The sequence below is a fragment of the Motacilla alba genome, chromosome 5 (genome assembly GCF_015832195.1).
Source record: "Motacilla alba alba isolate MOTALB_02 chromosome 5, Motacilla_alba_V1.0_pri, whole genome shotgun sequence".
NCBI classification, from domain to species: Eukaryota; Metazoa; Chordata; class Aves; order Passeriformes; family Motacillidae; genus Motacilla; species Motacilla alba.
Window position 1 is genome coordinate 11,834,312 of NC_052020.1, and position 17,715 is coordinate 11,852,026.

The 17,715-nt window shown below is 45.3% G+C and overlaps 3 protein-coding genes across 10 annotated transcripts in view; 1 reads left to right on the plus strand and 2 right to left on the minus strand.

The window, feature by feature from the left end:
* TUB (TUB bipartite transcription factor) overlaps positions 1-2,918 on the minus strand; it is a 211,733-nt gene extending 208,815 nt beyond the window's left edge. For all 7 annotated transcript variants that reach the window (XM_038139857.1, XM_038139852.1, XM_038139855.1 and 4 more), the window contains exon 1: positions 2,704-2,918. In XM_038139857.1, the coding sequence (XP_037995785.1) occupies positions 2,704-2,759 (56 nt within the window). In that variant the 5' untranslated portion in view covers positions 2,760-2,918. The remainder of the gene's footprint in view (positions 1-2,703) is intronic.
* Positions 2,710-7,795, plus strand: LOC119702209 (E3 ubiquitin-protein ligase TRIM33-like). The gene is made up of 2 exons (XM_038139862.1): positions 2,710-3,070; positions 3,205-7,795. Exons 1-2 carry the CDS (start codon positions 2,787-2,789, stop codon positions 3,503-3,505), a joined length of 585 nt encoding a protein of 194 aa, XP_037995790.1. The 5' UTR covers positions 2,710-2,786; the 3' UTR covers positions 3,506-7,795.
* A 7,254-nt stretch (positions 7,796-15,049) lies between these two features.
* Positions 15,050-17,715, minus strand: part of RRAS2 (RAS related 2) — a 42,292-nt gene continuing 39,626 nt past the window's right edge. For both annotated transcript variants that reach the window (XM_038137749.1, XM_038137748.1), the window contains exons 5-6: positions 17,011-17,129; positions 15,050-16,532 (exon numbers count right to left, since the gene is read on the minus strand). In XM_038137749.1, the coding sequence (XP_037993677.1) occupies positions 16,445-16,532; positions 17,011-17,129 (207 nt within the window). In that variant the 3' untranslated portion in view covers positions 15,050-16,444. The remainder of the gene's footprint in view (positions 16,533-17,010; positions 17,130-17,715) is intronic.

A 17,715-nucleotide genomic window follows, 5' to 3' on the forward strand; every position in this document is an offset into this window, starting at 1 on the left:
ATGAACCCAGAGCTGCCCACTGTTTCTAAGATCATCAAAATATGCCCAGTTTTTGTTTAAATTACTGCTTGTCCTGCGCTTTCAGCTGGCAGTGTTCAGAGTGACCAGGGAATTACAACAGCACTAAAATGGGAGGAAAGCAAAGATGTGCACAAGATAAGGCCAGCTTTTTGGAGCCAGCTGTGGAAATGCCAAAGGTGATCATTAGGAGCTTTTTCCAATTGTACCTGCTTCTTCCTCACACACACACTGGTCTAGGCTGGGGGTGAGTGGGGGGAAGCTTCCCCTTGGTTAGGAGAGCAGCTGAGGGGAGCTGTCCTCAACAGGGCTCCCTCGCCCTGAGCTCTGCAGACAAATGATTGGATTTGCTCTTGGTTGCACAAATTATCTGCAGGAACAACCTGTGGATATCCTGGGCAGCAAGCCTAAGGGAATACCACAAACACAGGGCCAAACGCTGAGACACACCACAAATGTCAAATAAAGCCCATTAGAAAAATACCTGCCAGCTGCACACGTGTGGCCATTCAGATGGGACACAGCAACTCCCCTCATTTCCATGTGGAAAAATCCCTGCATGCATCATATGTAGTCCAAAGGCCCAACCCTTTGTTTAATTAGTTTAATTTCATAGATGATACCTGGTTTCTTTTTTTAATTATGGATGCAATTTTGTTTATGGGAGGCAGCACCTACTCCTTTGGCCCTGTTCCTCTATTCCTGCAATGCTGATTCATGGATGCCAACACAAGAGGAGCACCTGGGTGTTCTTTTTCCCCATGAAAAAGACACTGGCCTTCACACAGTGCTTGGCTGCTCACAGGGCTGTCCCATGTGTCTCTGCCACAGAGCTGCCACCCCTAGAGCCACTGGGACTTCTGTGGCCACTGGTGAGCAAAACCAAAGCTGGGACATGATCCAAAAGCAAACATCAGCCACCAGGGTTTGGGATAAGAGTTAGCTCCTTCTCCTGCCAGGAACCTGGGCACAAGATGGGTGTGGAAGTGCAGGCTCAGCCTGAGAGTGCAACTCTTTATTGATTTTCAGAAGAAGACTATGAGTAAAAGCTGTGATTCCTCAAAGGACTCCTCATCCTCACAGCACTGAAATGTGCGTGTGTATATATCTATATATATATATGTACAGTACACAGTTGGATCTATTAGGAAAAACCCCCAAATCTGAAAACTGGCCACCAAAAAAAAACAGCCTGGGCACTGAAATATTGTATTTATGCCCCAAGATGATGTAGGAGAGCCAAACAGGGTGGACATACAAGGGCAGAATGTTCCCAGGTGAAGGCTGATGAACACTCATCAGTGACTTCTCTGTCAGGGTCAGGAAGACTGAAAACTGGAGAGATAGATTGCAAGTAATACACAAGGTTAGACCACAATGTGATCTAACATCACATTAGAGAGAAAACCTCCAAGAGGAGTTTCTGTGAAATGTTTGGGTTGTTTACTGTACGGTAAGAATATTGAGGCTGCTGTAAACTTGGGCTGCACGGGACAGACTGAGCTCTTCAGGGTATCACTGCTGCTCTTTGGGGATGTGCCATCAGATGGAAAGAATCCTCTGCATGGGACAATGCACACATAAAATCACAGCTTGTTGTGTAACTCAGTTTTACATAAACATAAACACATACACCTCCTTTTTAAAGAAAATATTGTTTCATTGGCACCACTGCATCTGTATTTTTACTGCTGAGGCAGTGGGAATGCACCAAAAATGAGTGAAACTCTCTAGATGCACATATAAAACATACATACCCACGCATCCAGGGAGCGTGGGCAATGCTGCATACCTGGTTAACCACTGAAAACCACTTCCAAGGGCTATTTCTCCAGAATATCATGGTAGCTTGTGGTGATGATTCAGTGAGGTACTAACACTGCTAATGCTTAGCATTTTAAGTGTAACATTTACACAGACAAAAAAAAAAAAAAAAAAAAACCAAAAAAAACACAAACAAAAAAACACAAAAGAGTATGAAGTTTGTACCTTTTTCTTTTTTCTTGATCCAGGCTTGAAGAACCTGTTAGTCACAACCATGATTCACATAAAACAAAACTAATGCTACAACAAATTTCTTTTCTGGGAAGAGGAAAAGCATGCATGCAGGCATGAAACACAGTGGGATTATTTCATATTTGAATTTGAAATATTCCCAAATTCAGCTCTCTCAGCTCTGTGGCACCTGGGCTGCACACAGTGCTTACTTGAAAACATCACTCTTTAGCCATACCCTGGCTCCCTGCCACCTCCATTTCCCAAGCTTTAGTTTATATTTGTTGAAAGCTTTGAGCAGCAGTTCCTACAGACCACCTTTCAGAAGTCTGGGCGACTGCTGAGGTGATCAGGGCATCTCAGAGCCCTGCTCAGAGGAGAGAGCCTGGGGAACATTTGCATTCAGGGCTGGGAGCATCCCCAGCCTGGCCACCCCAGGGTGAAACTCCCGCCCTGGTTTCCAGAAAAACACCTGCTAAATATCATCAAACACCCCTGCCGAAGTTACTGGGAACACAGGGTGTCCCAAGACTGGGAAAGCAGCATCACTGAAGGGTTTTGCTTCCCTGAAGAGGGCTCCCCATCTCGGTTTATATAAACAGCGTGATGGTTTTACAATATCAGGAAGGAAAAAGGAAAAAAAAATTAAGAAAAAAAGAAAACAACAAACCGACACAAGACAGACGATACCTGTTGTAACTCCATCTACTGTAAGACATGTTCCTGTTGCTGCTGACCCCATCCATCTCCGGCTCGGCTACAGCGCTCCCAGCATGGCTCGGCTGCTGCGGGCAGGGCCGGCCGCTCACACACCTGCCTGCGGCCGGGCCCGCCCCGGCGATGGGGGCAGCCGCCTCCGGCCTCGCACGGCGCCGCCGGAATTCACCGCCCGGCAGCGGCTTCGCATCGAGCTCTGCTGCTCGGAGCAAACCACTGCCAGTGCCGGGGAGGAGGAGGAGGAGGAGGAGGAGGGAGGGATGAAGAGAAGGGGAGGCTCCCGGGGTCCCCGCCGAGGGGCCGGACGCTCTGAGGCAGCGGCAGACTCGGAGACGCGCAGGTAACAAACGGGAGCGCGGCTGCTAAAGCCGCTTAAGGGATATTCGGCGGGGCTGCGCTCAGGAGAGCGGCGGCTTGTGCGCCTCCTGCGCCGGCACACGCGCCTTATTTATTTATTTATCCCGGTTGCCACAGATACGGGTCCATTGCGGCTGACATCAGCCGCCTCCCACCCAGCGCCGGGCCCGGGTCTCGCCGGCGTGATGTGCCCAGGAGGCGCGCCCGGCTGCCATGGCTGCCCGCGGGGCCGGGAGCGCCCGTCCCCTCAGCGCCGCGGCCTCGCCGCTCTCCGCCCGCTCCGCTCGCTGCGGCCCCCGCGGCTGGCGGCGGGGCGGGCAGGGGGCACTCGGAGAGCAGCAAAAACGCCTTGCTCTCCCAGTGTCAGTCACCGGTTTGCACGGTGCATGGTCCCAGTTCACCCAGGGCGGGGATGTGAGAGCCCTCCAGCCTCGACGTGGCTCTTCCTGAGCTGGGACCGAAGGCTGAACCACCTTTCATGGCTCCTGCACACAGGTCCCTGGTGGCAGTGTCCAGTGCCAGGGCCTGTGCCCAGCGCTCCGTTTGTCACCTCTCTCAGCTGCAGGCCTGTGGTGCTCCCAGGTGCCCACACCTGCGCCGTGGTTGGGAACCGGGTCTGCTTCCCAATGTCCCACGATCGTGAGGCTTGGCTGCGTGGCTGTGCAGCGTCAGGCAGAGACAGCAGGATCATGGCCCCATCTCCTGCAACACCACAGCACATGGGGCTGCCCAGAAGGCCTGACCACCCCCAGGCCAAGGGAGATGCTTCCAGAGGCAGTGCCAGGCCAGCACAGTCAGCCCCCAGGGCAATGCAGGATATCTACAGACACGCGGAGAGGTGGGGGACTGCTCTCAAACCTTTCCCAGACAGTCCCAACTCTTTCGCCTGTGCTAGTATCTTCTGGCTTCTTCTACCACTGCTTGGCCAGCCAGCCACCCAGCCCTGCTCGTATGTGTAAGATCTCTCATAAGAAATGTATAAGAATCCCAAAAATACACAAATAAGGACTGGAAGGGACTTGAGTGAATCAGGCCCAGTCACTGTTCTCACAAACCACTGTATCTGATGAGGGTTTCATGCTGAAGATCCAGAGGCTGCTAGTAAAGAGCTCCTAGGGCTCCAGAAGGCAGCTGAAAGTCCTGGAGTTCCACCCCGATAGAGACTGATAGGGACTTCCCATTCCTAGTTCAAAGGTATTCATGGACATCAGTCAGCCAATTGTTCTTGCACCATTCAGTTCCTTTAGTTCAAATAAATTAATATCTGCCATCACTCTTTAAATTTCCAGTCTTTATTTTTGAAGGCTGAATAGAGCAAACCCTCAATCCCTTTGCATCACGACAGCCAGAACAACCCCAAGAGTTTTTTCCATGTACCAGTTTTAACCCAAATCAAACCCTTCCTGAAAATGGGAGGTTTTTGGCCATACTTCTTTCAAACAGGGAAATCATCAAACAGGGTTCCTTAGAATGGCAATTAAAGTGCCCAGACCTGAGCCCTGCTCCTTGCAACTGCACATACCCTGTTGTTGCTGTGATGTATAGACAGTGCATTCCCATTTATCTCTTTTTATAATCCACATGGAGTGACCTGGATGAATTGGACCATCTGGAAAGCAGAGTTACTCACAGCCCATCACCTCCACCTACCTGCTTTGCTCAAACTGAGACATTTAGAAACAGGCAAAGTGAAACCATTTGCTTGTCTATGGGATTACTCAGGCCAACATTTTCCACATGGGAGCAGCTGAAAATCATCCTGATGAGCCCCTGCAGCCTCTGTCAGAAACAAACCCCTCAAGGCACATCAACAAAAGCAAGGAGCACAGGTTGGCTGCTCTCCTCTTCACATGTCTCATTAGAAGTGTAGCTCACTGGCACCTCAGGCTCCTTCTCACTCATCCTGGACCAAAGCACTGAGCAGAAGAATGTCAGCCACGGTGGTTCATCCTGACAGTGCAAACACAGCCACACACCCAGAGATGTCTTGTCCCAGCATGCGGAGGCAGGTGGGATGCAAAGATTTGGGGCTGACCCTGCTGAACCTCAGGGCAAGCACAGCCTCTCCATACAATTAACACAGGAAAACCAAACCCTTCCCCTCTCCCCAAATTTTGGCAGAGTAGTGCTTGGAGAACTTGCCTGTGCCTGCCTCAGGGGACCCCTTCACACACATCCTCACAGAAGAGGCACTCCAGAGTAGAGCCAAGCGTGGTCACCCCTGCTCGGCTGCAGTAAACAACAGCTTGAGAATCCTCAGAAAAATACCCTGGGCAGCAGACTTAGCCTCCTGGGACACAGGTGTCTCCCTGCTTCCTGCACATGGGTGACTGCTCCCTGAATGCCAAGTCTCCCAACCCATCTGCTCAGGAGTGTGTTAATTCTTGTTTCACTAATTCCAAGCAAATGCTAATGACTGACAGTGAAGCCTTTGCCTATGATCGATTGTGAGCAGCTCCAGCTCCTGCTGCTGGGCAGTGACTTTCCTCTGCAAGTGTCCCAGCTGTGCTCCTGCCCCTGACCCCGCAGCCTGCATTGCTGACAATACCACTTCAAAGCTGAAATTTTCAGAAAGGTTTGGATGGCGAAGCTGGGCCACTCATGAGCCCGTGCAAGGGGCAGCAACACAAATTCCATGCTGGAATTCAGTCAGAGAGAGAAATGGTTTTCTTGTCATTCGCTCTGCTCCCAGTGCTTCAGGGCATGTGTCACCACGTGTTTGAGCACGGCCGCATCCACGCACATCCGAAATGAGTTACGTCTGCTCCCTGCTTCCAGAGATTCCCTCTGACCACTCCAGATGCAGGGACGTCTCAAAGCAAGCCTGTTTAATCCGGGGGGAGCAAGGGGCTGGCTTCTGGGTTACAGCATATGAATGCTGGAGCAGTGATAACATTTCAGTTCTTAAAAGCATTGAGAAGCTGCCCCACAGACTCCCCATCCCAGCACCGGCTGGGAGAAAGACTCGAACTGAGCACTGAAAAGACACAAAATCTTCCTTGCTTCAGGTGTTCAGAATACGGCAAATTACTTTATCACCCAAATAAATGTCATCTGGAATATTGGCTTGAGCTGTTGAAATACCACAGAAATTAAACTGGCAGCAGGGCTGCAGCAAACAGGCTGTTGCTGTTGCTGCATTTCCCTGCAGACAAATGGCCAAGTACCTGCTGAGTCACTGCATGGAGCCTAACAGGTTTAACAGTGCAAAGTCAAGAACGCAACCTAAACTCCAGATTAGATATTCTAGAAACGCTCTGAGTTTTAAGTGTGCTTTTTGGGCATGCCCACTCTGTGATTATGTTTATATTTATTGTATCAACAGGACCGACGCTGCCCCCACCACGCCAAACAGTTGCTCAATGAGATTAGGAGTCCTTCAGCGGCGCTAATTAGTGCTTACGCAAGCAGGGATTTCTCCAAGCCCTCGGGGCTGCTGCCTGGAGGTGAGGATGCTCCCGGCTCTGCAGGCGCTGCCCTGCCACAGGGTCGCGCATTGAAGTCCCTGCTCTGCTGCTGCGACAAAAAAGTTCCTCCCTTTGTCCTCCCGAGGGGCTGCCCGGGTTCAGACGGGGTTCTGCAGGTGAGGAGGAGGTGGGGGGAGTGAGGACAGGCGAGATTTGGTCTCCTAAGCACCATTATAAGGGGACTTTTCAGAACGCCACTGTCCCATGATGTGAGACATCCCCGCTGCTTTCAGCTGGAGACAATGCCAGGGTGACATTTGGGGACAGCGGCTCCAGAGGATTCAGGCTGGCTTGAACAAAACATGCCAGTTCTCATTTAGTAACCAGACAGGTTCTAAGACAGGAAAACCAGTCACAAACCCTTTCACACCTGGACAGTGCATTCCCCTGCAGAACAAACACCTGGACCTTGCTTAGGAGGAGATTTGGGCCCACGGACACAGGAACAGCACTGCAGAGCCTCCATCCACACAGGAGCTCTGCTGCCTTACAAGAAGCATGAGATGCCTGTGAAAAAACCACTACATAATTTTAAAATTCAAAATAAGACAACAGCACAAAAGGCTTGTGGAGCAGCTTGTTAAAATGAAGAGAAACACACAGCAATGGGACAAGCAGTGGTGACTCCAGGACACCCAGCATCCCTGCTAGGGACTCCATAAGCCAGTGACTTGGATGACATAATGCTTTATGCAGGGAACTCAGGAAGGAGGAACGTGCCTGTCTGCTTTTCCACTTTCCCTCATGTTACCCTGCCAAAGTAAAGCTTATGAAAGTTGGGCTTAACGATTTTGCCTCAAAAGAGGGTATTTACATCCTTAAGAGCATCTGGCATAATTCTGTATTTCATCTTCCTTTCAAAGGATAATGCAGCTTCTAAAAATTCCCTCCAAGAGCCATTATGATTTTATGCTGCTCCTGATACAATAAACAACTTCATTTGTCAGGCTCCAGGCATTTTGCAAAGAAGCCAGCATGACAATTTACATCTTGCAGAAAGGAACCTGAAGCAGCACAGCTTTCCTAGCAGCAACCAAGACAGCCTGGGAGACACCCACACTGGCCCTGCAGCCTCCACTCTGCAATGCCCCCATTCCTACACAGCCACAGGATGACCCAACCCTCTGGTAATCCTCTGCCTGGAAGTGTTTAGAAACCTGACCGTGCCATCCATGGTGGTTTTAAAGTCCCAGTCTTCACAAGTGTAAGAAACTGGCAACGCATTTTGCAAATGAGCTCAACTTCTTCTTTCTTTTTAAGAGCAAGAAAATACTGTATTTACTATATATATATATGTATATGATGTGTATGCTATACTTGCTCTATAGAAAATACTATTAATTACTAAAGCAGAGGAAGTCCACAGCAGCGTGGGTGCTGATCTGTATTTTTTTAGCAGGCTCAGTCTCCCTCATGGACCATATTGCTGAAAGGATAGTGTGGTGGTTTCATCCATCTGTACAGTGTGAACTGCTAAGGCAATCTCTTAGTAATTCATTAGTTCTTTTCATCCTCTACTCCTCTCTGAAATATATCCTGATTTCCCTCATGTACTGAAATGGTGGGACATAAAACATAAGACTGTGCCAATGGATGAGTATAGTGGCCTTCTGTCAGGTATTGCTTTGTTAATCAATAAAAATAAAAAGCTGAAATACAAAAATTGCTCTGACAATTTGGAGTTTCCCTTGTGTTAAAGAAGGCACAAAGCAGCTCTGGACAATGGTGCTCCAACCCACCACATTCCCCTCCTCTAGGACACCAGCAGCCTCCCAATGTTTCCCTCAAGGCTGCAGCAGCTTGTGTCAGCCCTGAAGCCCCTCAGGAGCCAGCTGGCAGTGCCACTCTTTGGGAAATTCCTGTCCCCATCTGCTGGGGATTTTTATATTGCATTCATCCCTTTGGACTGGCATCCTCCTATCCATGAAAGAAATCCTGAGTTTCACAAACCGAAATTCAGGTCAAACAAAATGACAATAGTTGGTGTTTTTTTCCAATTTATGCTGCAGGAGCAATAGCATCAGCCCCAGGTGTTAGTAAAGGTGTTTTAAATCCCTGCCCTGCACTCCATGTGTTGTTCCCATTCCTGTTCCTCCTTGGTTCCTGCTGGCTTCAGCATTCAGAAGGAAACTGTTGATGCCCCATTTGGTTATGCCCTCAAACACATCCTGACATTCCCAGATTTCTGCAGCTACCACAGACAGTGGCTAAGCAGCCAGCCAGGCTGCCCTGTCTTGAACAAGGCACTGACTGACTTCTAATACAGAGATTTTCAGCCATAGGATGGTTTGGGTTGGAAGGGAAATCAAAGAGCATCTCATTCCAACTCCCTACCAGAGGCAGTGACACCTCCCACTAGACCAGGCTGCTCAAGGCCAGCAGCTTTGAACACTTCCAGGGAAGAGGCATCCACAACTTCCCTGGGCAACCTGTTCCAGTGCCTCAACACCATCACAGCAAAGAATTTCTTCCATAAGGCATTTTGCTAGAGAAGGAATTCAGTATCAGGAGCATTAAAAAGGCTCCTCAGGCTTTATAAATCAGAATTGGGGAGTGGGGCGGGGGGTGTGTGTGAAAATAGCAAAACAAATAAAAAACCCAATCCGTTTACTCTTTTAAAAATTATTTTTAAAGCTTACAAAATACATGATTGTTGTTTAAATGTCATGAGAAATTTGGATTACTTTAGGTAAACAGAATATGAAAATATCAAAAAAGTGAATTTGAAATCCAGACACATGCCCACATGCATCAGGCTGTCCCCCTCTACTGGAAAGTGGGAACTTTGTCACCTCAGTGTAGTGACACAAGCCAAAAATGAGGCGGTGACCACATTTCAAAGGGCAAAAAATGCTGTCATTTTCAGTAGAACAGGCAAAAAAGCATCAACAAATCTCCCTGCAGCCGTCAACCCTTTCACATCTCAGGTTTGTGAAAAACAGTGACAGATTTCACCCTGGAACACAACAGTTATGCTTGCCAGGCTTTCAATGTTGTTCTGAAATTAATAATGTAATTGCCAGATATGGGAAAAAAGTAACTTGATCAGGCTCAGGCTGAGAAGAGTTGTGAATTACAAAATCCTTCACTAGACCATAAAACCACAGTAGAGGTCTGCTCTTGTGCAGGGCATTATTTCAGAGGATCCATGCATGGATATTAAAGTAGCAGAATCTTCTGGCAGGTGACCAGTTGGAAACCAAACTGCAAAAGCCTTGTTATGCATTTATTCCTCATTCATAGGCAGTAGCCCATAATTAAAGACCAAAGCCCCTTGTCCTTCTGCACACAAGGTACAATACCTATTTCATGGTTCACTTAAAACATCTGAGCCTGAGCTGCAAGACTTCACCCTTCGTCTCCTTGACATCCCACTCAACAAGCAACTTCTCTGAAATGGCAAGCAGCACTTCACACATTCAAAAATATAAGAGAGGTATCTGATTAACCCCCTGAAACACATCAGCTGCACAAGCCGCTGCTCCTGTTTCTTCTTTCTGGATCTCTGATGAGCTGGAGCCAGCAATGCAAGCCTGGCATGCTCTGGGCAGCCACTATGGTCCAGTGCAACCTTCTGGCATGCATGAGTGCAAACCTCACCCCCAGGTAAGTCACAGAGCTCTGCTTGAGTTCTAAGGTGCTTTAAAGAAAACTTCTGATTTTAAAAAGGTCCTTGCCTTGGTCCTTGTAAAATTCCATGGGTTCCCCTTGACATGTTCCTCCAGCAGCCCCATGCCCAAGTTCACCAGCTGGCTCTCCCCAACATGGTGTCACTTGCAAACATGTCAAGAAGGTACTGAGTTGTCTCCTTCAGGTCACTGGCAAAACATTCAAGATGCCAGGTGAGACCCCTGCAGCCCTGCCCTTGTCACCAGACTCTGCCTGGAGGTCAGCCTGGTGTACACTGAGCCAAATCAGTCAGTGCTTTACCCAGCCCACAATGCTTTGAATCAAGATTCACAATAGGGTGGGGAACAGAGCTGAAAGGATTGCGGAGCTGAGGTAAAAGCACACACTGCTGTCTCCTCATCCACAAATGCAGTCACTTCATCACAGAGGGCAATCCTGGTGGTCAGGTGTGGTTGACTCCAGTAAATCCATACATTTATACAGACCATTCCCAACCACTTCTCTTTTATGTGCCCAGAAACACATTCCTGGAGGATTCATTGCATGACTTCCCACGCACAGAAGCAAGGATGACTCCCTGCAGTTCTTTACATTGTTTCCCAGGCCTTGCATGAGAAGGGGGGCAAGACTTGATTTCCTCTAGCCACCAGGAATTTCCCTGGGATTTCCATTATTTCCCAATGGAATTTCCATTAAAGATGCTCATGAAAGATGGCCCAGCAGCCTTGTGAGGGCATCAGCAGATGCTCTCTCCATCTTGGATGGGCTCCATCAGGTGCCTGTGCATTTGTATGGGTCGAGTCCTCCAAAATAAACCCTATCTTTATCCTTACCCACTGCTCCTGCCTCTTCTCCTCGTTCTACCTCTTTACATAGACCTTGGAAACCAGCTCAGTCAAGAGGCAGTGGAGGCTCTGGGTACTGTGTCTACTGTCACTAATCACCCAACAACAGCTCCCCGTTTTCCTTGTCCAGGACCTAACTCCTGAAAGACAAACAGAGGGGAATGGTCTGGAATATGTCACATTCAGTCCTAGCAATATGAGGATGTCAAATAGGAGTTCTAAGGGATTGCTCTGGTGCTACAAGAGGGAAACAGGTGTGTATTTTCTATTTCCACTCCACAGCCCTTCAAGGGGATCATTACAAGTAATCCTGCTGGAAGGAAGTCATCACAAAGCAGCTCCCGGCAGCAATGGAAGAGCCCAAAACTTAGAACATGGCAGTGACAGATGCCTTCCCAGATACTCTACAAACAAAATTTAGTTTCAGTAACCATCATGGATGCGTTATTTAGCTGAAAATGAAGTGTTTATACATAACTTTCTGACTGCAAATTGTATGTTCTTTATTGTTTTTATTGTTACTAACAATACACAAATATCACTCATTTTTGTTTTGTCTCTGATATTCCCCACACAGCTAGCAACTATAAAAGCTGGCAAACTCTGAAGAAATTAAGAATGTGTACTACGATTTAATTAACACACATCTAATGTTTTAGACTTGCAAGCATCCTTCCTGCTTTTCAAATCAATTTCTTCAGAACCACTATTTATAAAACCACTGTTTTCCCCCAGCTACTGACCATCCGGATTTTACAGAATCCATAGAAAATAATTACTCTGAAATAGCCCTGACACACGGCCCCTTTTAATTACAGATGAAAAGCTTTGCATTCCTACCCTGCCTGCTAAGAGCAGGCACTTGAACTCTGTACGGGATCCCGGGGAGAGCAGCACTTCCCAGCTGCACGAAGGGCTGCCCCTGGTGCCATCTCGTGGTGGGCTGTAGGAGATCCCGGGGCATTCAGAGCACTAATTGCGCTCTACTGCTCTTCTGTTCAGTTTAGCTGATGTGAAAAGTGGGTTTAGCACACCCCAATCCACGCTTTGCACTAAGAGATAGGGAATCATGAGGTTTAATCACTGTCTCTACTTGCATTTTCGTTGCTTGCAAATTTCTCCCTCTACAATGTCAGAAGCATTTTTAATAAATGTAGTCAATGTAGGAAGTGCTAATGTCACTGTAAATGAGTAAGAGTCTCTCAAACCCGTAATAACTGAAGTCTTCAAAGTCTAGAATAGCAAGCAAGAAACAGTGAAGTCTAGAACAGAAATCAAGCCCAGTACCTAGTCACAATGTTGTCCCTGAGTATTTTTTCCTCGTGGCTTAACCCCTTGCCTTTTCCACATCAGTGGTTTCTCATTTAAAGTTTTTTACCTTCCCAGCTAAAGGCTACTCTAACTACCCCCCCATCCTCATTCCTGCACCTGACCTGTTGCATGCAAGTGTTCCCATGGTCAGAGCTCTACGAGAGTATTTAAGTATCAAGAATTTTCTGAAGTTTTCTGGCCTTCCAACATCCGTACACAACCTTGGGATTAAGATCTCTACTTACCACCATGCAAAACCCAGAATTTGCTTCAAGCCTGCAATTTTAGTTTGACTTTACAACAGACTCAGGTAAGAAGGCAGGAAAAGCCACACTTACAAAGTGATAAACAGTGCATTTACCATCCAGGATGCCCTGAGCAAGAGCCCAAATTGACAATTTCAAGCCTTCATGTTTTGGCAGGCTGCTGCCCTGCTGTGGTCAGTGCAGTAATGAAGGAAACACTCCCATGCCCCCCTATTTGCAGCTTGGATGTTTCCCTAAATTCTGTTTGAGTGTTTCTTTTATCATGGCTTTGGTATGTGAGGGTAACCAACGTCAAAATCTATACCTAAATGAAGTGCAAATGCATTCTGTTCAGCCTGACCCTTTCCCAGCAATGAACTTCTAAAGAATAAGTGCAGAAAATTTTTGGCAGGGCTGGGCTTGTGGTGACTAACTTCAAAAGCCTCCTGTTTGCAGTAAGTTCATCAAGGTCTTGTAACAAGATGTGGCAAGGCCAGTCAGCGACTACACACCACCACGGGTGAAATCGTGTCACATAAATGATGTCAGAAGAACCTTAGCCAATATTTTTTGTTATAATCCAGACTTGAACTTTATCAATGATGACTAACCACAAGGCCATGCATTAAAGTCAGAGTTTTCTTTGGCGTTACTGGGAGTTAACACCTTCCAAGTATATTTTGCTTTATTAACCCTCTCACAACAGCTCATCTCATGCTCCCATGCACAAAAAGGCTTTTGCCTATGAGCACATCAATCCCACTCCTCATCCAGTGGAGCAGCAGGTTCAGCAGTGTGAGAGGCCAGGAAGAGGTGTTATTTTGTGCTTTGAAACACAGATCCAGACCCTACCCCTGGGCTCCAGGAAGAACAGGAGATATTTCTGGGTACATTTTAAGCTCTCTAGATTCCTTATCTGCAAGTTTAATAGATTTATGGATGCAGCCTTGAACTGAAGTAACTACAAACATAAGTGACAAATGTTAAAGCATTTCTTCTGCCAGGAAAAGTTGTAAGAATCTCTCTTGGACCGTCAGCTAAACTTTATCCTACAGCAAGCTGGCAATGCTGTAAATTCACAACCAATCCAAGGCCAATGGATCAGGGCTACAACTTTTTAGAAGACTGACAAGGTTCCTATTATATCATTTAAAGCACCACACCAGGGCCAGAAGCATCATTTTTCACCATTACTTTCAGCTACAACAATCAGAAAAGCAAACCATTGAAATACCTTCAGCTGTTTTGAACTCACAACCACCTAGATCACCATTACAGACCAAAAATCCCTATTACCTTTCTAAATATTTACTTCATGTCTGAAAAGTAGGATCCAAATGCCTACACTCAACATCTCCTAAAGTGCCACAGTCTTGAAAAGAGATGATAATACCATACAGATTTCTCTGCACATTCTCTCCAACAGAAGCCTTAAGAAGCACATGCACAGGTCTTAGTTAATAAACTTTGCACAGCAGCTGCTGGTGGTGCCAGGGTTGTTTATTTTGTTTGTAAGGTTCACCATGTTTACAATGTGGCTTAGCAGGTGTAGGCTCTTTAGCATCAACCTCCTCAAAGTTATCCATCTCTCCAGGTGGAGCTCTACCACCTTCTCTATCAGCTATGAGGAGCTGCGTGTTAAAAACACTTATCTTTGTAACACTCTACTACTTAAGGCCATTCTACCATGAGTGAAAGGTTAAAAAATAAAGGAAAAAAGTTATAAAATCTAAAGATATGTTCACTGAACAAGTTCAGTCTCAGCACACATGCTGTAATCTGTTGTCTTAACTCATTCTAATGCCACATATTCAGTGATTTACCTCCAGAGAGCTTTACATAGTTAAGAAAACGCGTGGTGTTTGCTACAGGCTGTAAGTTCTTACATTTGACTTGAAAAATGCAATGCATCTCCCAAATGTGTTTCCACTGTAACTCCTTGTTTGAATCTTCCACACACTCCTCCTAAGTAGCCTTTCATCAACCAATAAATCCAGCAGGGAGGGGAAGCTACCCACTCTCTCAAAACTGCATTACACAAGCTAATCTAAATTACATAAAAAAAACCTTAAATTCCTCTGCAATGCCTGGCAGTAGCTTGAATCCAAGCTTTAATGCCTTGCTGCTGTAAATGTACCTGGAACTTGTTTCAGCCCTGTTTTCTCAGGAGACACTTCCAGATTTATGGCAGAGCACCTGACAGTGAGCACAGCCTGAAAACACAAGGATTGTTGATTGGACCACCGACTACACACTTCAAGCCAAAGCAAACATCAGCTTTTGTCATCTGTCATGACTTAAGCCAAAATGTTTCTTGAAAGTAAAGTTTCTTTACTTCCAAGCTTGAGGAAAATGCTGTTGCAGATATGTGTTGTTATTTCCCAGTAAGGTTCCACCACTCCCTTTTCCCCCCTACCTCCCCCCAAAAATGCGGGTTTTGGAAGAGATTCAGAATGAGGCAGTGTGTTTACCCCCCAAAAATGGTTAGATCATCTTTAATTCTAGCACCTGAAGTTATACAAGGGTTTGCTTAATAATCAAGTTTCAAAGAACTGTTGGACACATTCAGTTAAGGTGACAACTGTGCAATACCACTCAGTATTTCAATATCAGGGACCATACTCTTGAATTGTTTAAACACAATCCACAGAACTCAAAATTAAACAACCATCCACAGTTTAACTAAACAATCAGTTAAAAGTCTTACAGTTTAATAATTCACATAATGGTCAGTCTTTAGTAAGGGATGCTGAAATTCATTAAAACACAACACTAGATTTTACTCTATAGGTGTGCTGGGCAGGCACATAATTGGCCATTCTTGGGTATAACCGGGAGAGTAAGGAGAAATTCACCACAGTTTGGCAAATCCCACATTTTGTCAGTTAAAAGTGAACTGTGAGAATTAAATACTCATCTTTACATATACACAAGTTATGCTGTGAAAGCATATTTGCTTACAAACATATAAAAATACTTGTTAACTAGTTTGATAAGAAAATAATGTATAAAAGTATATAGCAAAAACATTTAATCATCTCTGACAATGGAAAGATCAAATTCGTTTTTATATCACATGAAACAAAAACAGCTACAATTTTAGTTTTCCTTAATCCCTTACCCAGAAATACAAAGGAAGACACAATTTGTTTTCAAACATAATGTGAAATTTCTTAATAAGCTGAAATGCCTCAATCCAGAATGAGCTCAGGTATTTGGCCATATCCTAATAGTAGTAGTAATCATCCTGTAGCTGTTCTGGATTCAAAAAATAAATACAGTAGAATGTTTTGGCCACCGAAATAAAACTGCAGCATAAATGAGAGATGAAAATTTTTGCTGACAATGAAATTCAGTGTAGGTTTCTTAAGGCTAGCTGAATACTCAAGTCTAATTTAACTGAGGGCAGAAACAAACAAACAAAAAAAAGCCAATCCACCCCGTTTTTAAAAAGTATTCTCTATACTCCAATATAGGTCTCTGCAATAGCTAATGACATGTCAGAAGTAAAAATAAATTAATTCACAAGAGACAACTTATGCATGACTTCAACACCTCGTCCTACACGGTTTTGTTTCATCTCCTTTGCGAATAAAACTCCACAAGGTGCAAGCTCTGAAGGGAGAGAAGGAAGGAACTGTGGTATTAGAGAAGCAGCCTTAGTGTTTTGGTTTGAAGTCTGCCTCAGGATGACCGAGTCTTCTTCAAGAACTATTCTGCCAGCTTCTTGGACTAAGGCTATTCCGGTGACCACTTTTAGGACATGCACATATAAGGCTAGACCAATACCAGAAGTGATGTAAAATGATGGAAAGAAAAAATTATGATCTGGCAGTTGATAGCTTGGTTCTTGGGATTCTCAGAAAATAACACAATGGCAGCCTTTCTTGTCTTTTTCTTTCCGTGTTGGCTCTGGTGAAGGAGGGCACTCTTGTTCCTGAAATTTCCTGGAAACAGGTATTTCAAATTAAATTCATAGAATAAATTTCAGGTAAATTAACACAACTACTGTATTCCACACTTTCTTTTTATACTTTCATAGGGAACGCACTTCCCTTTTACATTCACATTACTGATAAAATAAGTGATAGTTTTTGAGTTCACCTTTTGGGTATGTTTTTTTTTTTCAAGAAACCAAATTTTTTACAGAAGGCCAGTCTCAGATGCAGTTTATCACATTTACTGACTGGGTGATCAATAAAATCCAAAAGATTAAGATGACAACATTCTCTTTCAAGTATATGTTAAATTCATGTAAGCATTTTTCCTAATTCACCTGAGTGTTTTTTAATGGAGATCATTGGCTAAAGCTTAGAGGTAACAGCAGGCAGAATCTTCCCAGCAATTTCCCACTGCATTTCAACACCTTTGCTGCAGCTCTCCATTAATACAAGAGCACGAATAATCTGCTCTCAATTACCATACCTTATAACTCTGACAAGTTCATGAAAAGCTTGGTCTACATTCAATCTGATTTTTGCTGAGGCTTCCATGTACGTGACTTTAAGTTGCCGTGCCAGCTGCTGGCCTTCCTCTTGTGTCACCTGCAACAGACATCAGTCATTAGGGTCCTGCAAGCAGCTTTGTGCCAGTACACTCTGCACGTGCATGTTAAGGATCCAGCTCCCTCAAAAAATGACCATTATTTGGGCACAGCACAGTTTTCACCCTGCCCACATTATACAGCTGGGAAACAGACTTTTTTAAAATGAAGTTTCTGCAATAGACAAAGATTGACTTTTAAGAAATTCCGCTCCCTCCAGGTGCCTTCAGTTATGCATAAAACCAAGTTTTCCTTCACAGGCAGACATCAGTCCCTTGCTCCTCCTCAAAGCAAGTGGCTTAGTCAGCATCTGCTGGATTACTAACAGAATTCTGAATATTATTACTAAATTCACCTTTGCATTGTCCCAGCTAAATCTAGAGAAACAAACAAACAACAACAAAAAAATCAGACTACTCTTAAAACAACTGTTTGGCTTCTAAGTCTTTATAAAAGTCATTAGATAAAAGCTGTATTAATGACATAGCAAAATATTAAAATAGCCAGTTTTAAACATAGCTTAGATTACCAGAGTTCTAAAAATCCATGAGGCCTTCAGGCAATCCAGAAACATTAAAGAAACCCTG